The following is a 19,397-nucleotide window of genomic DNA, read 5'->3' on the forward strand; positions in this document are numbered from 1 at the left end:
GGGCCTGTATCCTTGTAACCACTGCAAACAAGCTGACATGACTGGGGGTTTGGCTACCCAACCTATTAGCTTCATTGGCCCTGCCTTGGGATCTGTCAAATGGTGCATTTGCAACCAGAATGCTGAGTATAAGCAGTTTTATTGGTCAATGAAATGGCAGTTGTAAATTCTACCTGTGCCATCGGGTTTGGGTCATTCCATCACACAGGCCCACCGGCCATCAGGTGAGGTGGGGATGGTGATGGGGTCCAGGGGGAAGGGGTGGTGAGAGTGATTACAGGGGTGGTGAGCAGTGATGGGTCACTCACCGGGTAGGCCCTACCACATATCTCTGGCCCCGTCCCCATCTGCCTCCAAGGGCGACTCTGGGGGAAATGCCAGACTGTCCTGGAGCCCTGACCCATGCCTGCCTCCAACACCTACATGCCACACCACTAGCCCACAAACCACCGGCCTCCCTATCACGCTCCTCCAGCACACCCTCTACATCCAGCGCAGCCCTCACACCCTTCAAAGGACCGAGGCAGTTCGGAATGTCGATGTTTAATGTGATATATACAAGTTATTGTGCCCTAAGGTTAACCTGTGTGCTTCACCTGTGCCATCTACCTTTCTAATCTGGCGTGTCCTAATGCTTCATCGATATGGAACCCCAGACAGTACATCGGATGTGAAGGCAGCCTGCTGCGCATCCCGCCCTGCGACCTGGGTCCCCTTTGGCAGCGGTCCTCTGGAGCAACTTCAGTCTTCCGGGTGTCACCCCTGTACATGGAATACATGCCTTAACCTTTGGAAGTCTGGTAATATCCGAGTAAATTTGCAGTGCCCATCGGATGCGCCAGGGACAGGTTGGGGGGGGGGGATTGAATGGCACTGCGATATTCCAGCCCTCCCCTGGGGGAGTCACCAATATGGGCCTCATCACCTCCTCTATCTTTGAGATGCCCAAAGGTCCCCGGGCTACTCCTTGGGTCAGGAATGCAGCCTGAGCGAGCTCCAGGGCCTCCGCCGTCATTTGATGCTGCTAGTCGTGGAGGCCCACTCGTCTCAACCAGGGTCGCGATGCTCTTGGCCATGGAACGCAGGGACTGTGCCAGGTCCAGCTGTGACAAGCTCAGTTTAGCCAGCACAGGCCAATGCTTTCGACGCCCACAGCCATGGACCGTTGCGACTGGCCCACACTTTGGAACACTGCAGCAGTGTCCATGTGGCCCTGGTACATGGCTGCCTATGACATGGCTGCCCTCTTGTCCTGCGCCTCAGCCACCGCCCGCACAAGTGCGCCAGGCCTTGGATATCTTCACCCAAGACTTTGACTGTGGCACCACCCATTCGGCGTTGGCCTGGGTAGCATGCATTCCTGGCACTGCCTCCAGCTCCTGCAGGCGGTTGGACCCCACCAGCTGCATCTGCAGACGTTAGATGGTCACTGATACCCCTCATGTAGTCCACATCTCTGTGTCTGCATCTCCAGCATTGACAGACGTCGCTTTCCAGAAGCGCGAGACCCTTCTGGACGGCAGCCGGTCGCTGGGGTCGGGCTGTCCTCCAATTGTCCCCCCCTTGGGGGTTTCTACCTCCACCTGATGTACCTCAGCATTTGTGTGGTGCGTTCCAGATAGTGTCCCAGGAGCCTCCAAGGCGACCCACCGAGGTGAAAGTCTCTGGGATGGTGGAGGGTAGATGGTGGAGGGTGCCGGCGACAGCAGTGGCAAGAAGTTGGTATCATCCTCAAACTGGTGCTCTGAGGTTTTGTGGGGTTGCAACTGGGGGCGAAGGACCCTGGATGGTCCCGCCTTGTTGGAAGGTGTACCTGCAAGACAATAGAGGAATGGGAGTTGCGTGCGGGGTGTGAGGCGGGGTAGTGACAGGAGCAGGGAGGTGGTGACTTATTCTGGCTGGCTGGGGGAGGGGGGGGGGTCGTTGCCCATCCTCACGCGGCACTGTTTACTCATCTGCCTAGTGGGGACTGCATGGAGGGTGGAGGAGTGAGGGTTTATGGGACGAGGGTGGCGCAAGGGGTGGCGGTGGCGACTCACCCGGGCAGTCCTGAGGAGGTCATGCAGCTTCTTCAGGCATGGCTGGCCAGTCCTTGCGTTGCTCACCACCCCTGCCACCTCCGCTCAGGCTCAGTAACTCTTAACTCTCTTTGAAGTGCTTGATGTTCATAGACATTGTGGTTGGAGCACTTCAGCGTTACTCAACCATGAAGGAAGATCAATAAAGCAAGGCTAACAGCTGTGGGTATGTGAAAGCTGTCAATCACAGCCCACTAAGGGTGAAGAACGAGTGGCTTGTCACTCAAGGATCAGAGAGGTTGAAACACAGGTCATCCAGGAATTGACACGTGGTGCTTCCTCTGTCTGAGCCAGCAGGTATATGCCCAGGTAAGTATAACAGTAGTAATTGTTTTTACTTCCTCTCTTTGAATTGCTCTCTATCTTCCAGACAGGAGTCTCTTTTCTGGGGGAGGGGCGTAATGATAGGTTTTCCTTTTTTGGGGGGCGGGGTGGGGCCTTCCTGACAGGGGTCTCTTTACTTGTGGGTCTATGGTGGTTTATGGTGCTCTCCCTATTTAGAGGGTCTCTGGGGAGGGGGGGGCTGTCTTCCATTGTCAGGGGGAGGATGGCCCTCGGATGGACTTTGGCCTCCTTAAGGAGTTATCCCCTTGGCCCACCGTGAAGTCCAACACATCAGGGCAGCACTGCGAAATACCTGTAGTAACTCATGCCCACGTGATTCCCGGCCCAGAGAATCACAGGGGTCCGGGGAATATGGGGCTGGATTCTCTGCCCCCCCGACACCGAAATCGTGTTTGGTGACGGGGCAGAGAATCCGTTTTGGTGCACAAAATCGGGACTGGCACTGGTTTCCCGATTCTCAGCCGCCCCGCCGCCCCCCCCCCCCCCCCCCCCCCCCCGAAAATTGGCTTACTCGTGGACTACACCACGGTGAGTATCCGCAGATCATTGCTTGAGGCCCGCTGTGTTATTCCAATATGGTCCCACCGTCCGTGATCCTTGCGTGGCGTCTGCGGACTCAGTCCAGGACCACCACAGTCAGGGGAGGGCTGATCGGCGGGAAGGGGGGGGGTTGACTTTATTCGGTGCTGGGGGCAATGTGTGCAGTCGGTCCGGGACGGGCGAGCGGCCGATGCGGAGCACTATCTCGGCAGTCCAGCTGGAGGCCGCTGCCGCCCCCATGCGAGGTCTCTGACCCGGATGTGTGGGGGGCCATATTGGCAGCTAGAGCTGTGAGCTCTACGACAGCTGCCCGCTAGCCCCCTGCAAAACGGGGGATGTTTGGCCTTTTGACGGCAGTTTTCCTGACGTGAAAGACCACAGTTTTCACGACGGTGTGGGGACATAGTCCAATAAACTGAGAATCCAGCCCATGGTGTCAGGCCCACTAAGTGGGCACCCTACTGCTGGCACCTGGGCACAAACGTTGATTCCATTGTCAGTGGGGGACCGGAGCATTGGAAAAGGATTGGCATCGGATTCTTTCACGACGCCCGAGTCTCTGCTACCAACGGCAGGCCGGAGAATTTTGCCCGTTGATGCTATCAGCCGGAAGAGGGACCATGGAAGGGAAGCCATTCTCTGCCAGGTTAGAGGGGATTACAAGTAATGCCATACCCCTACCTCAAGCAAATTACACCATTCATACCTAACTCTGCCATGAAGTCTGACCAGGGATCTGTTGAGGCGTCACTGAAGTGCTTTTGAATCAAATCTATACACGGTTCAGAAGTGTAGAGCCAGTCTCATCTTTGGCATCTATCCCAAAGGAGGACTTCAGACAGCTTCAACTTGTTTGAGAAGGCAACAGTATACTTCATTTCTACTGGAAAACTAAAATCCACCTACCCGATCGTGCCTAATGAAGGAGACCAAACAGTTGTGTAAATGGTTGAGGTGCTGGAAAGGGATCAGGGAGGATGGTGTTCTCTATCGACTAGTCTATGACAATGTGAGGGAGGTGAAGCAACTCATCCTTCCCAGCAGTCTTGAGCTTGGGGGGGGGGGGGGGGGGGGCAAGCATGAGAAAAGACCACTGTGCTGTCAGAAAAGCAGCGTTACTAGACTGGGATGGCTGCCGATATTGCCAGTTACTGTCAGAACTGTGAGAGGTATACTGTGGCCAAAGTACGGAAGTGGCTTCAAATCTCTGACTGCTGCTAGGCTATTGGAAATACTAAATATCAACTTCATAGTTCTGGTTCTAACAGATGCCTTCACTAAGTTTACAGAAGCAATTCCCCACCTGTGATCGGAAGGCTTCAAGTATAACTCGAATTCTCGTACATGATTAATTTGTTTGTTTTGGTGTTCCACGCAGAATACACATTGAACAAAGAAATTTTGAGAGCAGCATTATACAGGAGAATTGTAAGCTGTACGGTATTGTCAAGGGTCGCACTACACCCAACCATCCAGAGGGTGATGGCCAATGCTAACAATTCAAACATACCGTTCACGGCAGATTGCACACCCTATCTCCGGAGAGCAAATAAAAATGTCCCGAGTATCTTTCAGAACAGGTTTATGCACATTACAGTATCCCATATTCCTCAACAGGCTGTTCTCTGCACTACCGCTCCTTCAGGAGAGACTCAACAATGTTTGAGGTGGCACCCAAGAGACCAAAGAAAGAAATGCCAAGAAGAAGAGCACTCTATTGTCACAAGGCTGATGCTATTGATCTCCAATCAGTGCAAGAGTATTCCTCAGGTATCGGAATATACAGGTTCAAAATAAGATACCAGGGTCGGAATTCTCTGTCTCGCCAGACCTGTTTTCCGGCGTGACACGTCCCTGCCTGCAGCGGGACCCTCCAGCCCGGCAGCCGGCCAATGGGGCTTCCCATTGTGGCCACCCCCATGGCGTTGGGAAATCTGTGGGTGTGAATGCGCTGGCGGCAAAGCAGAGGGTCCCACCGATGGAGAATCCCACCCAAGATGTTTGGGATCCGGAAGCTCACAAAGTCATTAAACGTCTTGACATTGGTGGTCATACTTTGATCATTGAACTTGTAAGTGAAGGGCAACCTCAGAAGATGGTTCACAGATGGAAGCTGCTTCATGCCAAAGGCCTTGTGGATGATACGAGAACATGCAGCACATTCAATGGCGTAGCCAAATCTAAAGTGCTGAATGGCAGTGACTCAAGTGATGAAGAATCAAACAGTGATGTTGACCCCTGAATTCAGAGTGTGCATCTAGTGTGAGGAGGCCTATTCTAGTACCTGAAGAAGATGCAGAAGCATCATGCAGTGAGACTGCAGGTGAAGCAACAATTATTCCTGCTCACAAAGCTCGTGAAGACGTGATTCACTTAGACCCTAAGGGGCTGACTCATTACCTAGCCTAGGCCCTATCAAAAAACAAGAAGTTGATAGTGTTTTTAATGTCTTGTATATTTCCACAATTGCACAGATGATGGACTAAGAAGATAATCTCGAGCGATACTGGATATCATCCTAATCCTCACCATTTGTCTATAACTGTTATTACTGAAGAAAATGTTGTCACTAATTTTGATTTGAATGTTTTAGCTATCATAGCTCATTAATAAAACTTGTTAATTGTGCAATTACTTAGTAAACAGTAAGTGTTTACAGTTGTTGGGACCAGCAACTTTTAAGCAGGAAAGTGTGAAGCGGGCAGGTCATCATCTCCAACTCCCGACTTCTGACCGGACTTCTGCTCGGGCCTGGATGTGGAACGCTGTATTTGCCATGGTGGTTGTAAGCCTGGTAAAGTGCAGGCCTGCCAGCTTCAGAATTGGGGAGCATTTTTGACAGGCTCTTGAGGAGGCGGGGCCAGTGCTATGGGCAGAGCCAATGTTTTGGGTGTGAAATAAAGAAGGTTGACTGGTTCAGAATTGCTCAGATCAGGGGGTGTGCTCTCAACATACTTAAAATCTTCTATAACTTTAAAATTATTATTTTTTAAACTTAAACGTTTGGTGCCAGGGGTATAAAGAGTCGCTGAACTGAAACTTCATGCACTCAAGTGTCTTTTTCCTGCATTACATTTCTATTCTTATTATCCAATATACCTCATATGTTCCCACATTATACTCCACCGGCTATCTTGCTGTCCACTAATTTATCCAGTCTATGGCTGGAATTTTATGTGGGTATTGGACGGCCCTATTAATCAGCACTCCAGGGCCTCCTCCTATTGCTGCTGGTATTTTACCAATGGCGGGGTCGCCTATGCCATGTGGTGGTCCTGCCAGGACTGGATGTGGTTCCCTGCATGGGCTCTACTGTGGCCCATCAGCTCTGAAGAACTTCCTCTTTTGAGCAGCTGTTCTTTTTAACCACAGTTTCTTTTAAAGAGGCTACCTCTTTGTTCTGAAGAGCTTCCTAGAAAGACCAGATGTTCTGTCTGAATGCTGCCCCCACTTCTGTCATCTGCAAACTTGGAAATTTCACTTCCCATACTCAAACTCCAGACCATTAACATACCAAATTTTGCAGTGTAGTTAATACACATTCTGGAGGAACTACTCCATCCATCCTTCTAAAATTTACTATTCACTCCTATACTCTGCTTTCTAACTCTTATCCAATTTTGTATCCATGTTGTCACTGTCCATTTAATCCAATGGGCTTCAATTACCCGGCAGGTCTATTATGGGACACTTTATCAAATGCCTTTGAAAGTCCACAGACACAGAATTACCTTCATCAACCATCTGTGTTAAGTCAATCTTGTCAGATATGTCTTGCCTTTAACAAATCTGTGTTAGGCTATCAGTATGTCACCCATGTTTTTCCAAAATGTTTCATGCTGTCTACAAGTTTCCCCATCACCGATGTTAAGCTGATTGACCTGCAGTTACCAGATTTATCCCTTGGTTGTATAATTTCACCTTTATTCACATGCAGGCCTCGGTAGAGAGGATTGACATGGTTCACTATAGTGGAGGCACCACCAATGAGCCTGTTCCTATTTTCACCCAATGTCCCATGATGCTTATGTCCAGCGGCAGTCTCTGTGTTGTCAACAGAAGCAGGATTTTGATTTCCTGAACCGAGAAGCACTGAAACCATTTGTAAGACGTCCTCTAGAATACCTCCAACTAAGAACTGGTAACACAGCATAAGATTTGATCAAGCCAGATCTATACAGCTAAACTATGACTAAAATAGGTCTGGATTGGAGTATTTTTATACTTTGTGTGACTCTTGTTATGAGTTAACAGATGAATAGATGGTTTATTGGTAACATTACCAGAACAACAGAGTTAAAAAGTCCTCCTGGATACAATGGGAGTTCATTCAGGATCCGCAGGTACTGCAGTTTGGCTTGTATCGCAGAGATCTGTGTGAAATATACAATAGGTCACTGAGGCTTGCAGCAAATTATTACCTACATCAGATAATGAACAAAGTCTAAAGAAATCCTTGTTTGATGTTTTGTGCCTTCTAGATGCCAAGTCACCGTTATTCATAAAAGGAAGCAGAATTAGCCCATTTGGCCCATCGAGTCTGCTCCGCCATTCGATCATGGTTGATCTCATCCTGGCCTTAACTCCACTGTTCTGCCCGTTCTCCATAACCTTTCAACCCATTACCCATTAAAAATCTGTCTAACCACTCCTTAAATTTAGTCACTGTCCCAGAATCCACCGTACTTTGCAAATTCCACAGATTCACAACCCTTTGGGAGAAGTAGTTTCTTCTCAACTCTGTTTTAAATTTGCTACTTCTTATCCTATGACTCTGACTTCTCGTTCTAGAATGCCCCACAAGAGGAGGCATCCGCTCCACATCTACTTTATCCATACCTTTTCACATCTTGCACAGCTCAATTTGATCTCCCCTCATTCTTCTAAACTCTAGAGGGTATAGGCCTAAACTGTTCAATCTCTCTTCATACGACAAATCCCATGTAATTAACCTTGTGAATTAACCTTTAGTGCAGCACCTTATCAAACACCTTCCGGAAGTCCAGATATTCTACATCTACAGTATCCCCATTATCCCCTTTGCTTGTTACATCTTCAAAGAACTCTAGCAAATTAGTCAAACTGATTTTGCCCAACATAAAACTATGCTGACTGTGATGGATAGCATTTTGACTTTCCAAATGTCCTGATATTACATCCTTGAAAATTAATTTGAACAATATCCCAACAACAGATGTTAAACTAATGGGACTGCAATATCCCACATTCCGCCTCCCCCTTTCTGAATAAGGGCGTTACGTTAGCATTTTTCCTATCCACTGGAAGCTTTCCCATGTCAAGGGAATTTTGGAACGTTAAAACGAATGGATCCACTATCTCCGCTGTCACTTCCTTCAACACCCTAGGATGTAGACCAGTTATGTCCAGTTAAGAAAGAACTTGCACTTGTACAACAACTTTTATGACTTCAGGATGTCCCAATGTATTTTATAGCCAATAAGGTACTTTTGATGTGATGTATTGCAGGCAAACAAAAATCCAATATGCTCACAGCAAAGCCACAAGTCGCACAAATAGAATGAGACAAATGACCAGATTATCATTTTAAATATCAGCCAGGGAGCCAGTAGAACTTCCCTTCTCTTCCTTCAACCGTGTTACGGGACTTTATACTCTTACCGAAGATGGGGCAGGCAGGCAGCCACCGTTTAGTGTCTCATGCAAAAGCTGGCAGATACCTCCGAAATGCAACACTACCTTAGTGCTGCATTGAAATGTCAGTTTAGATGATGTGCTCAAGTCTCCAGATTGAATCTAAACCTTATGAGCCTGAGACAAGAGTGGACTAACACTAAGCCTAGGCTGATACTAAACTGATAGGAAATGAGTTGTGTACATAAGTTTACTTACAACACATAATAGGGGCTACATTTTATGGGGTCACTTCCAGGCATGTTTCCATTGGGGAGGTATGAAAAACAGGGTGGTAACAACTTCATCACCTTCCCACCCAACCCCAAGTTCACCCCTGAAATTGGCCCCGATAATAGACTGTCCACCCCATTTCTCCTAATCAGCCACTTAAGGGCCCCAATAGACAGCAGTGGGGAAGGTCGACCGTAATTCTGCTGAGGCGTGGAATGCGGTGGCTTTCTGGGATGCCACCATTTCATGCATTTCCCATATCCAAGCTCACCACCAATAAGAGCACAAGATGCCTCTCATCAAAACTATTTCATCTGGTTGAGGGATCCAGAACCAATCTGAAAATTCGAGGCAGATTGATTGGGATTGAAATCAAAAAGCACTTTTCACACATAAAATGGTGGAAACTTAAACTCTCTACCCGCAGATATCTATGAATGGTCAATTGGGTGCGATAGTTTTGTTGAGTCAGAATGGCAAGTGATGTTTTAATTGATCCAAATACTTCCGCTCAGTAGATATACAAGATTGAATTGCAATGCAAAAATAAATTGTTGCACAGTTTGCCCTCCTAATTCAGCAATCTCTCTGTGCCAACTCAACATCTGCCATGTAGGACTCCTGAATATAAATACAAATACCAATAAAGCTAAAATATTGTCTTGTTTTGAGTCCACTGCTAAGGTCTTAGCTTTTCTTTGTTTTACCTTTTTGCCTGACGGACCTGGAACTTGAGTTGCTTTGAGATGATGTGCTAGGACTTTCCGTTTGTGCTTTTCCTTCATGTACAGCAGAAGGGATGATGGCAAGAACATCTCTAGGCCCCATTCCTTCCTAGACGATTCAATAAAAAAAACCCAGAAATATTATATTCTTCATAGGTGAAGTCGGAAAGAAATATGAACTGCGAGGCAATTATATTCTGACAGGTTCATCAAAGAAGTGGGGAGAACAAAGACACAGGTTTTGGTACGCCAAGACTTTGAGCCTTGACGTTCTTCCATTTTTGGATCTCGGATAATGTAATTTTCCACCATCTCAATACAATTTTAAGAATTGTGACTAAGTGCTTGGGGCCAATCTCAGCATATCAACACCCAGCAGTCAATAAACATACAGGGGCTATATATAAACTATTTTTCTTATAAAGCCTCCCTCTCTCTCAGTGCAAAGGACTTGAAAATCAATTATATTTTCAACATATCTGGGATGCTTTTTGGGTCGGGGCAGGTAGATTTTAGGCACAATTCAATACAGACCACTCCCTGTCCTTCTTGCTGCCCATTCCACATTTTGGCCCAAGCAATGCATAATAAACCATTCACAAACACAGGAATCAGGTTTTATGATTCAGTCACAGTACTAGCACTATAAGCACCTCGAAAGGATACACTTGGGTTCCTATTACACAACATTGATATGGGCATCAGAACCTAAAAAATAAAATGGTTAGGCATTCACAATTGTAATTTACTGCAAAGCAACAGAAACACCCATTTTAAATGTATTGTTGATCTAATACAATGGCACTGTGGTCAGGATTGCTACAGGTTTCCTTTCCACAACGTGAACCAGGCACTTCAGCGTTTACGGCACAGATACTCACCTGATCTATGCAAATACATTGATCTAGATTGGCCCAGTGACTCGCAGAATGGGCATTCCATTCCATTCCAGATCCTATTTAAAATGTCTTCAATGGAATTTTGGTCACATGATACTGCTTGTATCATTTTGGTCACCTGATACTTGCACATTAAAAATGTGCAAGCTCTATTAAATTACAACATAGGCAGGACAAAGTAGGAGGTTATGTATAGTCCGTATGAGGAGCTAGACACCAAATTATGAAGCAGAACCTCAAAGATTTGGATTATCACCTGAGTCAGGTGCAAATTGACATAGGGCAAATCAGATTAGAGAGATCAATGTGTGGCTCAAAGACTGGTGTGGGAGAAATGGGTTCTGGTCCGTGGAGCACTGGCACCAGGATTGGGGAAAGTGGAATCTATACCGATGGGATGGTCTACACCTGGATGGTTCTGTGAGCAGCTTAACTAAGGAAGTAGAGAGGATTTTAAACTAAATCGTGGGGAAAAGGGATCAAATTTGGGAAGATGTGCTAAATCAAAGAGCAGGCATGAGGCAAAAGAGAAAAGTATTATTATGGCAAATGAAGGGATATTGAATTGGATTTGTTTATTGTCACGCGTACCGAGGTACAGTGAAAAGTATTTTTCTGCGAGCAACTCAAACAGATAATTTAGTACATGAAAAAAAAATACATAATAGTCCACAATGTAAATTCATAGACACCGGCATTGAGTAAGCATACAAGAGTGTAGTATTAATCAGCTCAGTTCAAAGAGGGTTGTTTAGGAGTCTGGTAACAGTGGGGAAGAAGCTGTTTTTGAATCTATTTGTGCGTGTTCTCAGACTTTTGTATCCCCTGTCCAATAGAAGAAGTTGGAAAGAGTAAGTAAGCCAAGTGGGAGTAGTCTTTGATTATGCTGCCTGCTTTCCCCAGGCAGCGGAGAGCACAAATCAAACAATAAATCCACAGATGAGACTCGTGGTTTTGTAAAGAATATAAGGATAAAAATAAAAGCTCTGCATCTGAATGTATGCAGCATTCGAAACAAAACAGATAAGCTGAGAGCACACATAGAAATAAATAAGTATGGTTTGATATCCATTATAGAGACATAGCTGCAGGAGGACATGGATTGAAGGGTACAGGTTATTTAGTGAAGGTGTGGCTCTGTTATTTAATCATGGTATTAGCACACAACAGAGGGATGACCTAAGTTCAGGAAACCAGGTTGTGGAAATGATTTGATTAGAGATGAGAAAAGGTAAAGGCCAGCAGCCACTTATGGAAGCCATGTACAGGGCCCCGAAAAGTAACCACATGATTAGGGGGCAGCATGGTAGCACAAGTGATTAGCACTGTGGCTTCACAGCGCCAGGGTTCCAGGTTCGATTCGCTGCTGGGTCACTGTCTGTGCGGAGTCTGCATGGGTTTCCTCCAGGTGCTCCGGTTTCCTCCCCACAGTCCAAAGATGTGCAGGATAGGTGGATTGGCCATAATAAATTGCCCTTAGTGACCAAAAAAGGTGAGGAAGGGTTATTGGGTTACGGGAATAGGGTGGAAGCGAGGGGTTAAGAAGGTCGTTGCAGACTCGATGGACCAAATGGCCTCCTTCTGCACTATGTTCTATGGTAGGGTGGAGCATAAAGGAAGAAATAATTGGTGCTCTTTAGAAAGGCACACCGATAATCATGGGGAATTTAATTTACATATAGTCTGGAGAAGTCAGATGGGCAAAGGTAGCATGTTCTGGAGCCAACCAGACAGCAGGCTATACCGGGCCTGGCATTGAGCAATGAAATAGGAGTAATTAATGATCTCGTAGTGAAGGCTAAATAGAGAGACCCACAACCAAGAAGAGATATTGGCAGACACTGAGTAATTTAAGTCAAAGAAAATGGACTGTTATATTGTTAAGCAATGGAGAGAACATGGCAAGACACCTGGGTCAGATATAAGAAGGGCGAGTGAAATACAGAAAAGTACATGTAGTTACGTTGTAGAGTAGTTTATATAATAATAAGCTTTATTAGTGTCACAAGTAGTCTTACATTAACACGGTAATGAAGTTACTGTGAAAATCCCCTAGTCGCCACATTCCGGCGCCTGTTCGGGTACATTGAGGGAGAATTCAGAATGTCCAATTCACCTAACAGCACGTCTTTTGGGACTTTGTGGGAGGAAACGGAGCACCCGGAGGAAACCCACACAGACACGGGGAGAATGTGCAGAATCCACACAAACAGTGACCCAAGCTGGGAATTGAACCTGGGTATCCGACTCTGTGAAGCAACAGTGCTAACCTTTGTGCTACCACTCAGTGGTTTGAAAAAGCTTCAAGTTCTCATCAATGAGCCAACACCATTGCAACATAAGGAACCCATATTATGTAAATAATATGACACCGAGGTAGCAGCAACCATAATACTTTATAAATATTTTATTTTATAAATTTTATATTCAATTGGAGAGAGCGTGGAGTAGGTCTGGGACTATGGGCAGAATTCTCCCAACCGGCAAGTGGTGGGTTTGGCGGCGGGAGGGCGTGGAGAATCTAGCAGGAGCCACTATCAGTGTAAATCATGATGGGCGAGGTTCTCTGATCCTGAGGCTAAGTGTTGACGCCGTCGGAAATACCGTCGCGTTTCCCGACGCCGTCAACAGGGCCTCAGGATCAGCATTTCTGGCCCTTACAGGGGGCCAGAACGGCATAGGAGCGACACTCGCCGCTCCAGCTTCTGATCCCGGCATCGACTGGGAGCCGCGGGGTCCGCGCATGCGCAGTGGCACCCTTCTCTGCCCCGGCCCTGACGCAACACGGCGTAGGGCTACAGGGGCCGGCGTGGAAAAAAGGAGGCCCCCAGCCCGAGAGGTCGGCCCGCTGATTGGTGGACCCCGATCGCGAGCCAGGCCACACCGGAGGCCCCCTCCCCCCAGGGTTGGACCACCCCTCCCCCTTCACAGGCCGCCCCCAGACCCTTCCACGCCGAGGTCCACTGACAGCAGATTAGAACGGCGCAGGCGGGACTCGGGTTTTTTGTAACTGCCGCTCGGAATCGCTGGGAGGGCCGTGTAGAGCGGCCTCTGACCGGTGCAACGCCAACCACGCCGGCGCGGCGCTGATTCCCCGCTCTGTGGAGAATCACGTCGAGGCAGCATGGCGTGATTCGCGTTGGTCGCTGGGATTCTCCGGCCCGGCGCCAGGCAGAGAGAATCCCGCCCGGTGTGTCCTGTGGTTGGTGGCATGAAGTCCATTCACATTAATTTACATCTCATGAATGGTCATTAAAACAGCTGCCTGCTGGCATCCCATCAAACCTTCCAATCTTGCATCACACCAACGGGAAATTATGTTGGTCTAAAACATAATTGATAAAGAATGCCATGCACAAGGCGGTCCTCAGTTCACAAGAGACTTTGAGGTGAGTGCAACAACAGTCTGCCAGAGTGCTGTGATGCTTCTGATGCATTATACACAACTCTGTCAGAGCAGAATGTTCTTGCCTCCATCTCCATGCTGACCTAGACTTTCTTAAAATAAATTTAGAGTACCCAATTCATTTTTTCCAATTAAGGGGCAATTTAGCATGGCCAATCCACCTACCCTGCACATCTTTGGGTTGAGGGGAGAAACCCACGCAAACACGTGGAGAATGTGCAAATTCCAAACAGTGACCCAGAGCCGGGATCGAACCTTGGACATTGCCGCATGAAGCAGCAGTGCTAACTACTGCGCCACCGTGCTGCCCTGGCTGAGTTAGTCTTAATGGGCTTGCTCTTGCATCCTGGGAAATGGGCTATGTGTCCTGTGTAATTGACCTGGACCCAGTCCACTGTAGTGGCACCAACAAGTGCATATACATTGGAAGAAGAAGCCCCAAAGGCCAGCTTTGCAGTCCTCCCATACTCCATCTTACATCTCCCAGACAGAACTGATCATACTTTCGATTTTGGAGGGGCGGGAGGCCTCCAATGGACTTTGGATCATCATCCTTAAAGAACTACCCCTTGGTCCACCATGAGGTCCACTATGCCAGGGCCACATTGGGAAATAACTGCCTCAAATCTTGCCCACATGAATCCCGGCACAGAAGACCGCGGAATCACACAGGTTTGGAGAATTTGGTGCCCGGCCTGTCAATAGGATGCAAATGGGTCACTTGATCTCTTTGCATCCTCCTGCTAGCGCGGGCATGCACTTCGCTACTACTGCCAGTGGGGAACTGGAGCTTCGGAGCGGAATCAGCACCCTGTGCCGACCCCATTTATTTGACGACACTGGATTCTCTGCTGCATCGGGAACTCCGCTACTGATGGTGGGCAGTGGAGAATCCAATCGATTATATACTGACTGAATGGGCATCGAAGGGGCATGAGTTGGCATGGAGGATATAAGGGACCATGAGGAGTGAGTGAAGCATAAATTGACATGGGGCTATAAGGGGCCATGGTGGGTGTAGGGCATGTTGGCATGGAGGTGGTATGGGGAGTGAGTGGATGTAAGGGGTAAGAGCTAGAGGACTTAACAGCCTTTTATGCAACTGGAACAAAGTCCCAGAGATTGAAGGTGGACCTTCGAACTAGTCCAGCTAGCCACTCAGCCACCTCTGTGACCGCCTATACTCTGCCTCCAGGGTCAAATCTATCCTAAACCCATACCCCAACCCAAGCTACCTGCCTCATTTGCGAATATCCAGATCCTGATCAGAGGCATATTTCTTCTCCTCACCTACCCCACAGTTCACACTAATCTTCACATAACTCTGAGGAGGTGGAGGTGAGGTTGGTAGAGAAGGGGGAGCCATGAGTGTTTCTGAGGGGGAAGGAGGAGTGGATCTGCTTTTTGTTCAAGTGGAACACTGTCCATCCAGTTTATGGTTGTTTTGTAGTTTATTTCTCCTCGCTCAATGCATGCTTGTGTTTTCATCACGCACTGAAACCTGTATTGTTTTCCCTTTACCCTCAGCTCTTATTGGAATCATTTTCTTACCTTCTTTTGCATTTCATGTTGCTGTGTTTCTTTCTGTTGGCTTTGGTTCAAGCTATTTTCTCTCTTCTCTTGTGTATCAGTGCCACTCCAAGCTTCTATCTAGTGCTATTTTGAGAAATTGTGAGTAGAAATTTCTAATTTTGTAAAAGCACCATTTTGTGCCAGTATTCAATCGTCTAGAGCAGTAGCAGGTAGGAGCTTGGAGGGGTATTGAGAGGCAGAGCCAAAAGCAACTCTCAGAGGAGGAGTTGAGAGGAGGAGTTAAGTGTGAGATAGAAGGGTTTCCGGGAGTAGGGGGCGATGCTTGCTTCTGAATGCAGACAAGTGAATAACGGCCACAAAATGATAATTGTTGCCCATCCCTCCCCCTCTTCACATACGTCAGAATTACTATTATATGTAGAAGATCTGAGGGAAACTTTTTCTTTTTTTGCCCATGATTACCTAAGACAGGTTGCCTCGGCTAAATTTTCCATGAACCAGTTTGTTTCTGGTCATTTTTCTAACACAGAGGGCAGAATTCTCCGCTCCTGGGAAAGATCGGAAGGACCGTCGTGAACTCGGCCGAATTTCACGACGGCCCCGGAGGCCGCTCCTCGCCCCCTATTCTCCCCTCCCGGCAAGACTAGGAGCGGCTCTCCGTAACTCTCGGCCACGCGGGCGTCGCGCCGAGAATGACGCGGCCGGTGGGCCTAATGCGTCAGCTGCGCATGCGCAGGTTGGCCGGCTTCAACCCACGCATGCGCGGCTGACGTCATGGCGCTGACGGCACAAACCCGCGCATGCGCGGTGGCCGTCTTTCCCCTCAGCCACCCCGCAAGACGTGGCGGCTTGATCTTGCGGGGCAGCGGAGGGGAAATAGTGCGTCCGATTTGGACGCCGGCCCGACGATCGGTGGGCACCGATCGCGGGCCTGTCCCCTCCCGAGCACAGTCGTGGTGCTCTTTCCCCTGTACTCCCCCCACAAGCCCCAAACGGGCATATCTCACCCGTTTCACGACAGCAGCGACCAGGTGTGTTTGCCGCCGTCGTGAAACGGCCGCGAACGGCCCATCCGGGTCAGAGAATCCCCATTCGCCGTGAAAAACGGCGAGCGGCGATTCTTCCGAGCAGGGGGTGGGATAATCGCAGGGGAGCGCCAGGGGGGCGTGAAATTTGTCGGGGGGCCCTCCCGCGATTCTCCCACCTGGCGATGGGAGCGAAGAATCGTGCCCAGAAGCTCTGAGTGTCTCCTCTGTTTTCTTTTGGGTCACACATTATTGTTGTGTTATGCTGCTTCGCATAACACAGGCTGCTACCTGATGCAGTCTTAACTAAAGGATGCTCCAGACTCTGAAATGAGTTCAACGTGTTTATTGAACTATTAACACAGTTCTCAAATGAGTTCGACTCACTGCTAATCTAACTGTAGTAACTCAGTCTAACTGTACCAGCTTGCTCTAAGCCACGTGCTAGGGTGTGTTGCTGCTGATCAACCCTGTCTAACTCTCTAGATGTCTGTCTGTGGAAAGAGGCAGGGTGTGAGTGCCTCATCCCTTTTATAGTGTTTATATCATGCCCCCTTGTGGTGATGCCACCTCTGAGTGTACTAAATGCCCATTGGTTGTGTCCTATTCTGAGTGTTCATTGGTTGCAAGTTTGAATATCATGACAACTCCCGCCTTTTTTTCCCAGATGTATATACATTTTAATGTGTCTATCTAATGTGACTGACTGAGGAATACAGAACAGAACAAACAAAAAAAATGCTCATAAGTCCAGTCTCTGAGGCTTGTGTCTGATCCTCGCGACCACCGGAGAGATGGTGGAGGGGATGACGGTGTCTTGACAGGCGACTGGGAGGCACAACTGTTGGCCTCCTGATTCGAGGTGTCTGGAGGTGGCAATTCAACATGTGGAAATGGAGGTCAAAGTGGTTGTGGGTAAGCAACTTTTCGCAGTGCCCTTCGATTCCTTCGCACAATGGAGCCATCAGCCATACGCATGACATAGGATCCGGGCGTGGCCTGTCGAACAACGACAGCCGGAGCAGACCACCCAGCATCCGGTCTCTTGATCCTGACCATATCTGCCGGGGATAGCATGTCCAGATCGGTGGCATGTGCGTCATAGCCCTGCTTCTGGCTGTCGCGAAGCTGCTGCATCTTCTACAGCACCGGGTGATCAAGGTTGGGCAGGTGTATGGCTGGAAGCGTCGTCTGCAGGTCCCTGTTCATCAACAGTTGAGCTGGCGACATGCCAGTGGACAAGGGAGTCGCCTGGTACACAAGTAGTGCAAGGTGCATGTCGGAAGCGGAGTCCGAGACCTTGCGGTTGAGTTGCTTAACGATGCGCATCTCTTTTTCGACTGTGCTATTGGACTGCGGATAGTGCGGACTGGAGGTGACATGCCTGAAATTGTAGCTCTTGGCAAACGTGGACCATTTTTGACTGTGGAAGCATGGGCCATTGTCGCTCATTTTTAAAAAAAATTTAGCGTACCCATTTAGTTTTTCCAATTAAGGGGCAATTTAGTGTGGCCAATCCACCTATCTTGCACATCTTTTGGGTTGTGGGGGTGAAACCCACGCAGACACGGGGAGAATGTGCAAACTCCACATGGACAGTGACCCAGGGCCGGGATTCAAACCCGGGTCCTCAGTGCCGTAGGCAACAATGCTAACCACTGTGCCGCCTTGCCATTGTCGCTCATGCCGGTGTTCCGGATGCCATGCCATGAGAATGTCTCTTTACACGCTTTGATGACGGTCCGTGAGGTAGGTCTGGCAGCTTCAGCACCTCAGGATAATTCGAAAAGTAATCAATGATTAAGATATAGCTGCGACCATTCACGTGTAATAGATCAATGCCAACCTTGGACCACGGAGAAGTCTCTAGGTCATGTGGTTGGAGCGTCTCCTTGCTGTGCGCTGGTTGGATCCTCTGACAGGTTTCACAGTTCAGGACCATTACCGTGATGTTCTGGTTGATGCCGGGCCAGTAGGCAGCTTGCCGGGCCCTGCGTCTGCACTTTCCTACTCCCAGGTGTCCCTCATGAATCTGCCGCAGCACCATGTTCTGGAGACGTAGCGGGATGACTATCCTGTCCAGCTTGAGCAGGATGCAGTCAATCAGGGTCAGGTTGTCCTTGACGTTGTAGAATTAAAGGCATTGCCATTTCTGCCAGCCATTGCTGAGGTTGTGGATGACTCGCTGCAACAGGGGGTCTTTGGCCATCTCTTCTCGGATGAGAACGATCTTCTCATCTGTTGCCGGGAGAGTGCTTGCATACAGTTGTATCTGCAATTCAATGTGCTGGATGATCTCCAGTGGTTCACTGGGTGAGTTGACGGAGCGGGACAATGCATTGCCGATGATGAGCTCCTTGCCAGTTGTGTACATCAAATTGAAATCATATCTCTGGAGTTTGTGCAGAATTCTCTGAAAACGAGGTGTCATGTCGTTCAGTTCCTTTTGGATGATGTCGACCAGAGGCCTATGATCCGTCTCAACAGTAAATGTTGGCAAGCTGTAGACAAATCATGAAATTTGAGGATGCCGGTGAGAAGACCCAAACACTCCTGATCAATCTGCGCATATCTGGTCTCAGTGGGTGTCATTGCCCGTGACGCGTATGCTACTGGTACCCAGGATGACGTGTCGTCTCTTTGAAGCAACACCGCCCCAATGCCATCCTGACTCGCATCTGTGGATATCTTGGTCTCTCGGTCTGGGTCAAAGAATTTAAGAACGGGTGCAGTGATGAGCTTGGCTTTCAGCTCAGGCCATTCTGTTCGGTGCTCCGCCTTCCATTCAAAGGCGGTTGATTTTTTTCACCAGGTTGCGTAGGTCCGTGGTGTGTGTGGCCAAATTCGGGATGAACTTGCCAAGGAAATTGACCATTCCCAGAAAGCGCAGTACTGCCTTCTTGTCCTCAGGGACTTTCATTGCTTCGATGGCTTTAATTTTGTCTGTGTCTGGGCGCACT

At 48.5% G+C, this 19,397-nt stretch overlaps 1 protein-coding gene across 5 annotated transcripts in view; it reads right to left on the reverse strand.

Moving 5' to 3' along the window:
• frmpd3 (FERM and PDZ domain containing 3) overlaps positions 1–19,397 on the reverse strand; it is a 648,120-nt gene that overhangs the window by 75,946 nt on the left and 552,777 nt on the right. For all 5 annotated transcript variants that reach the window (XM_038775294.1, XM_038775295.1, XM_038775293.1 and 2 more), the window contains 2 exons: positions 9,557–9,683; positions 7,247–7,336 (listed from right to left, as the gene is read on the reverse strand). In XM_038775294.1, the coding sequence (XP_038631222.1) occupies positions 7,247–7,336; positions 9,557–9,683 (217 nt within the window). The remainder of the gene's footprint in view (positions 1–7,246; positions 7,337–9,556; positions 9,684–19,397) is intronic.

The sequence above is a fragment of the Scyliorhinus canicula genome, chromosome 17 (genome assembly GCF_902713615.1).
Source record: "Scyliorhinus canicula chromosome 17, sScyCan1.1, whole genome shotgun sequence".
Lineage (NCBI taxonomy): Eukaryota > Metazoa > Chordata > Chondrichthyes > Carcharhiniformes > Scyliorhinidae > Scyliorhinus > Scyliorhinus canicula.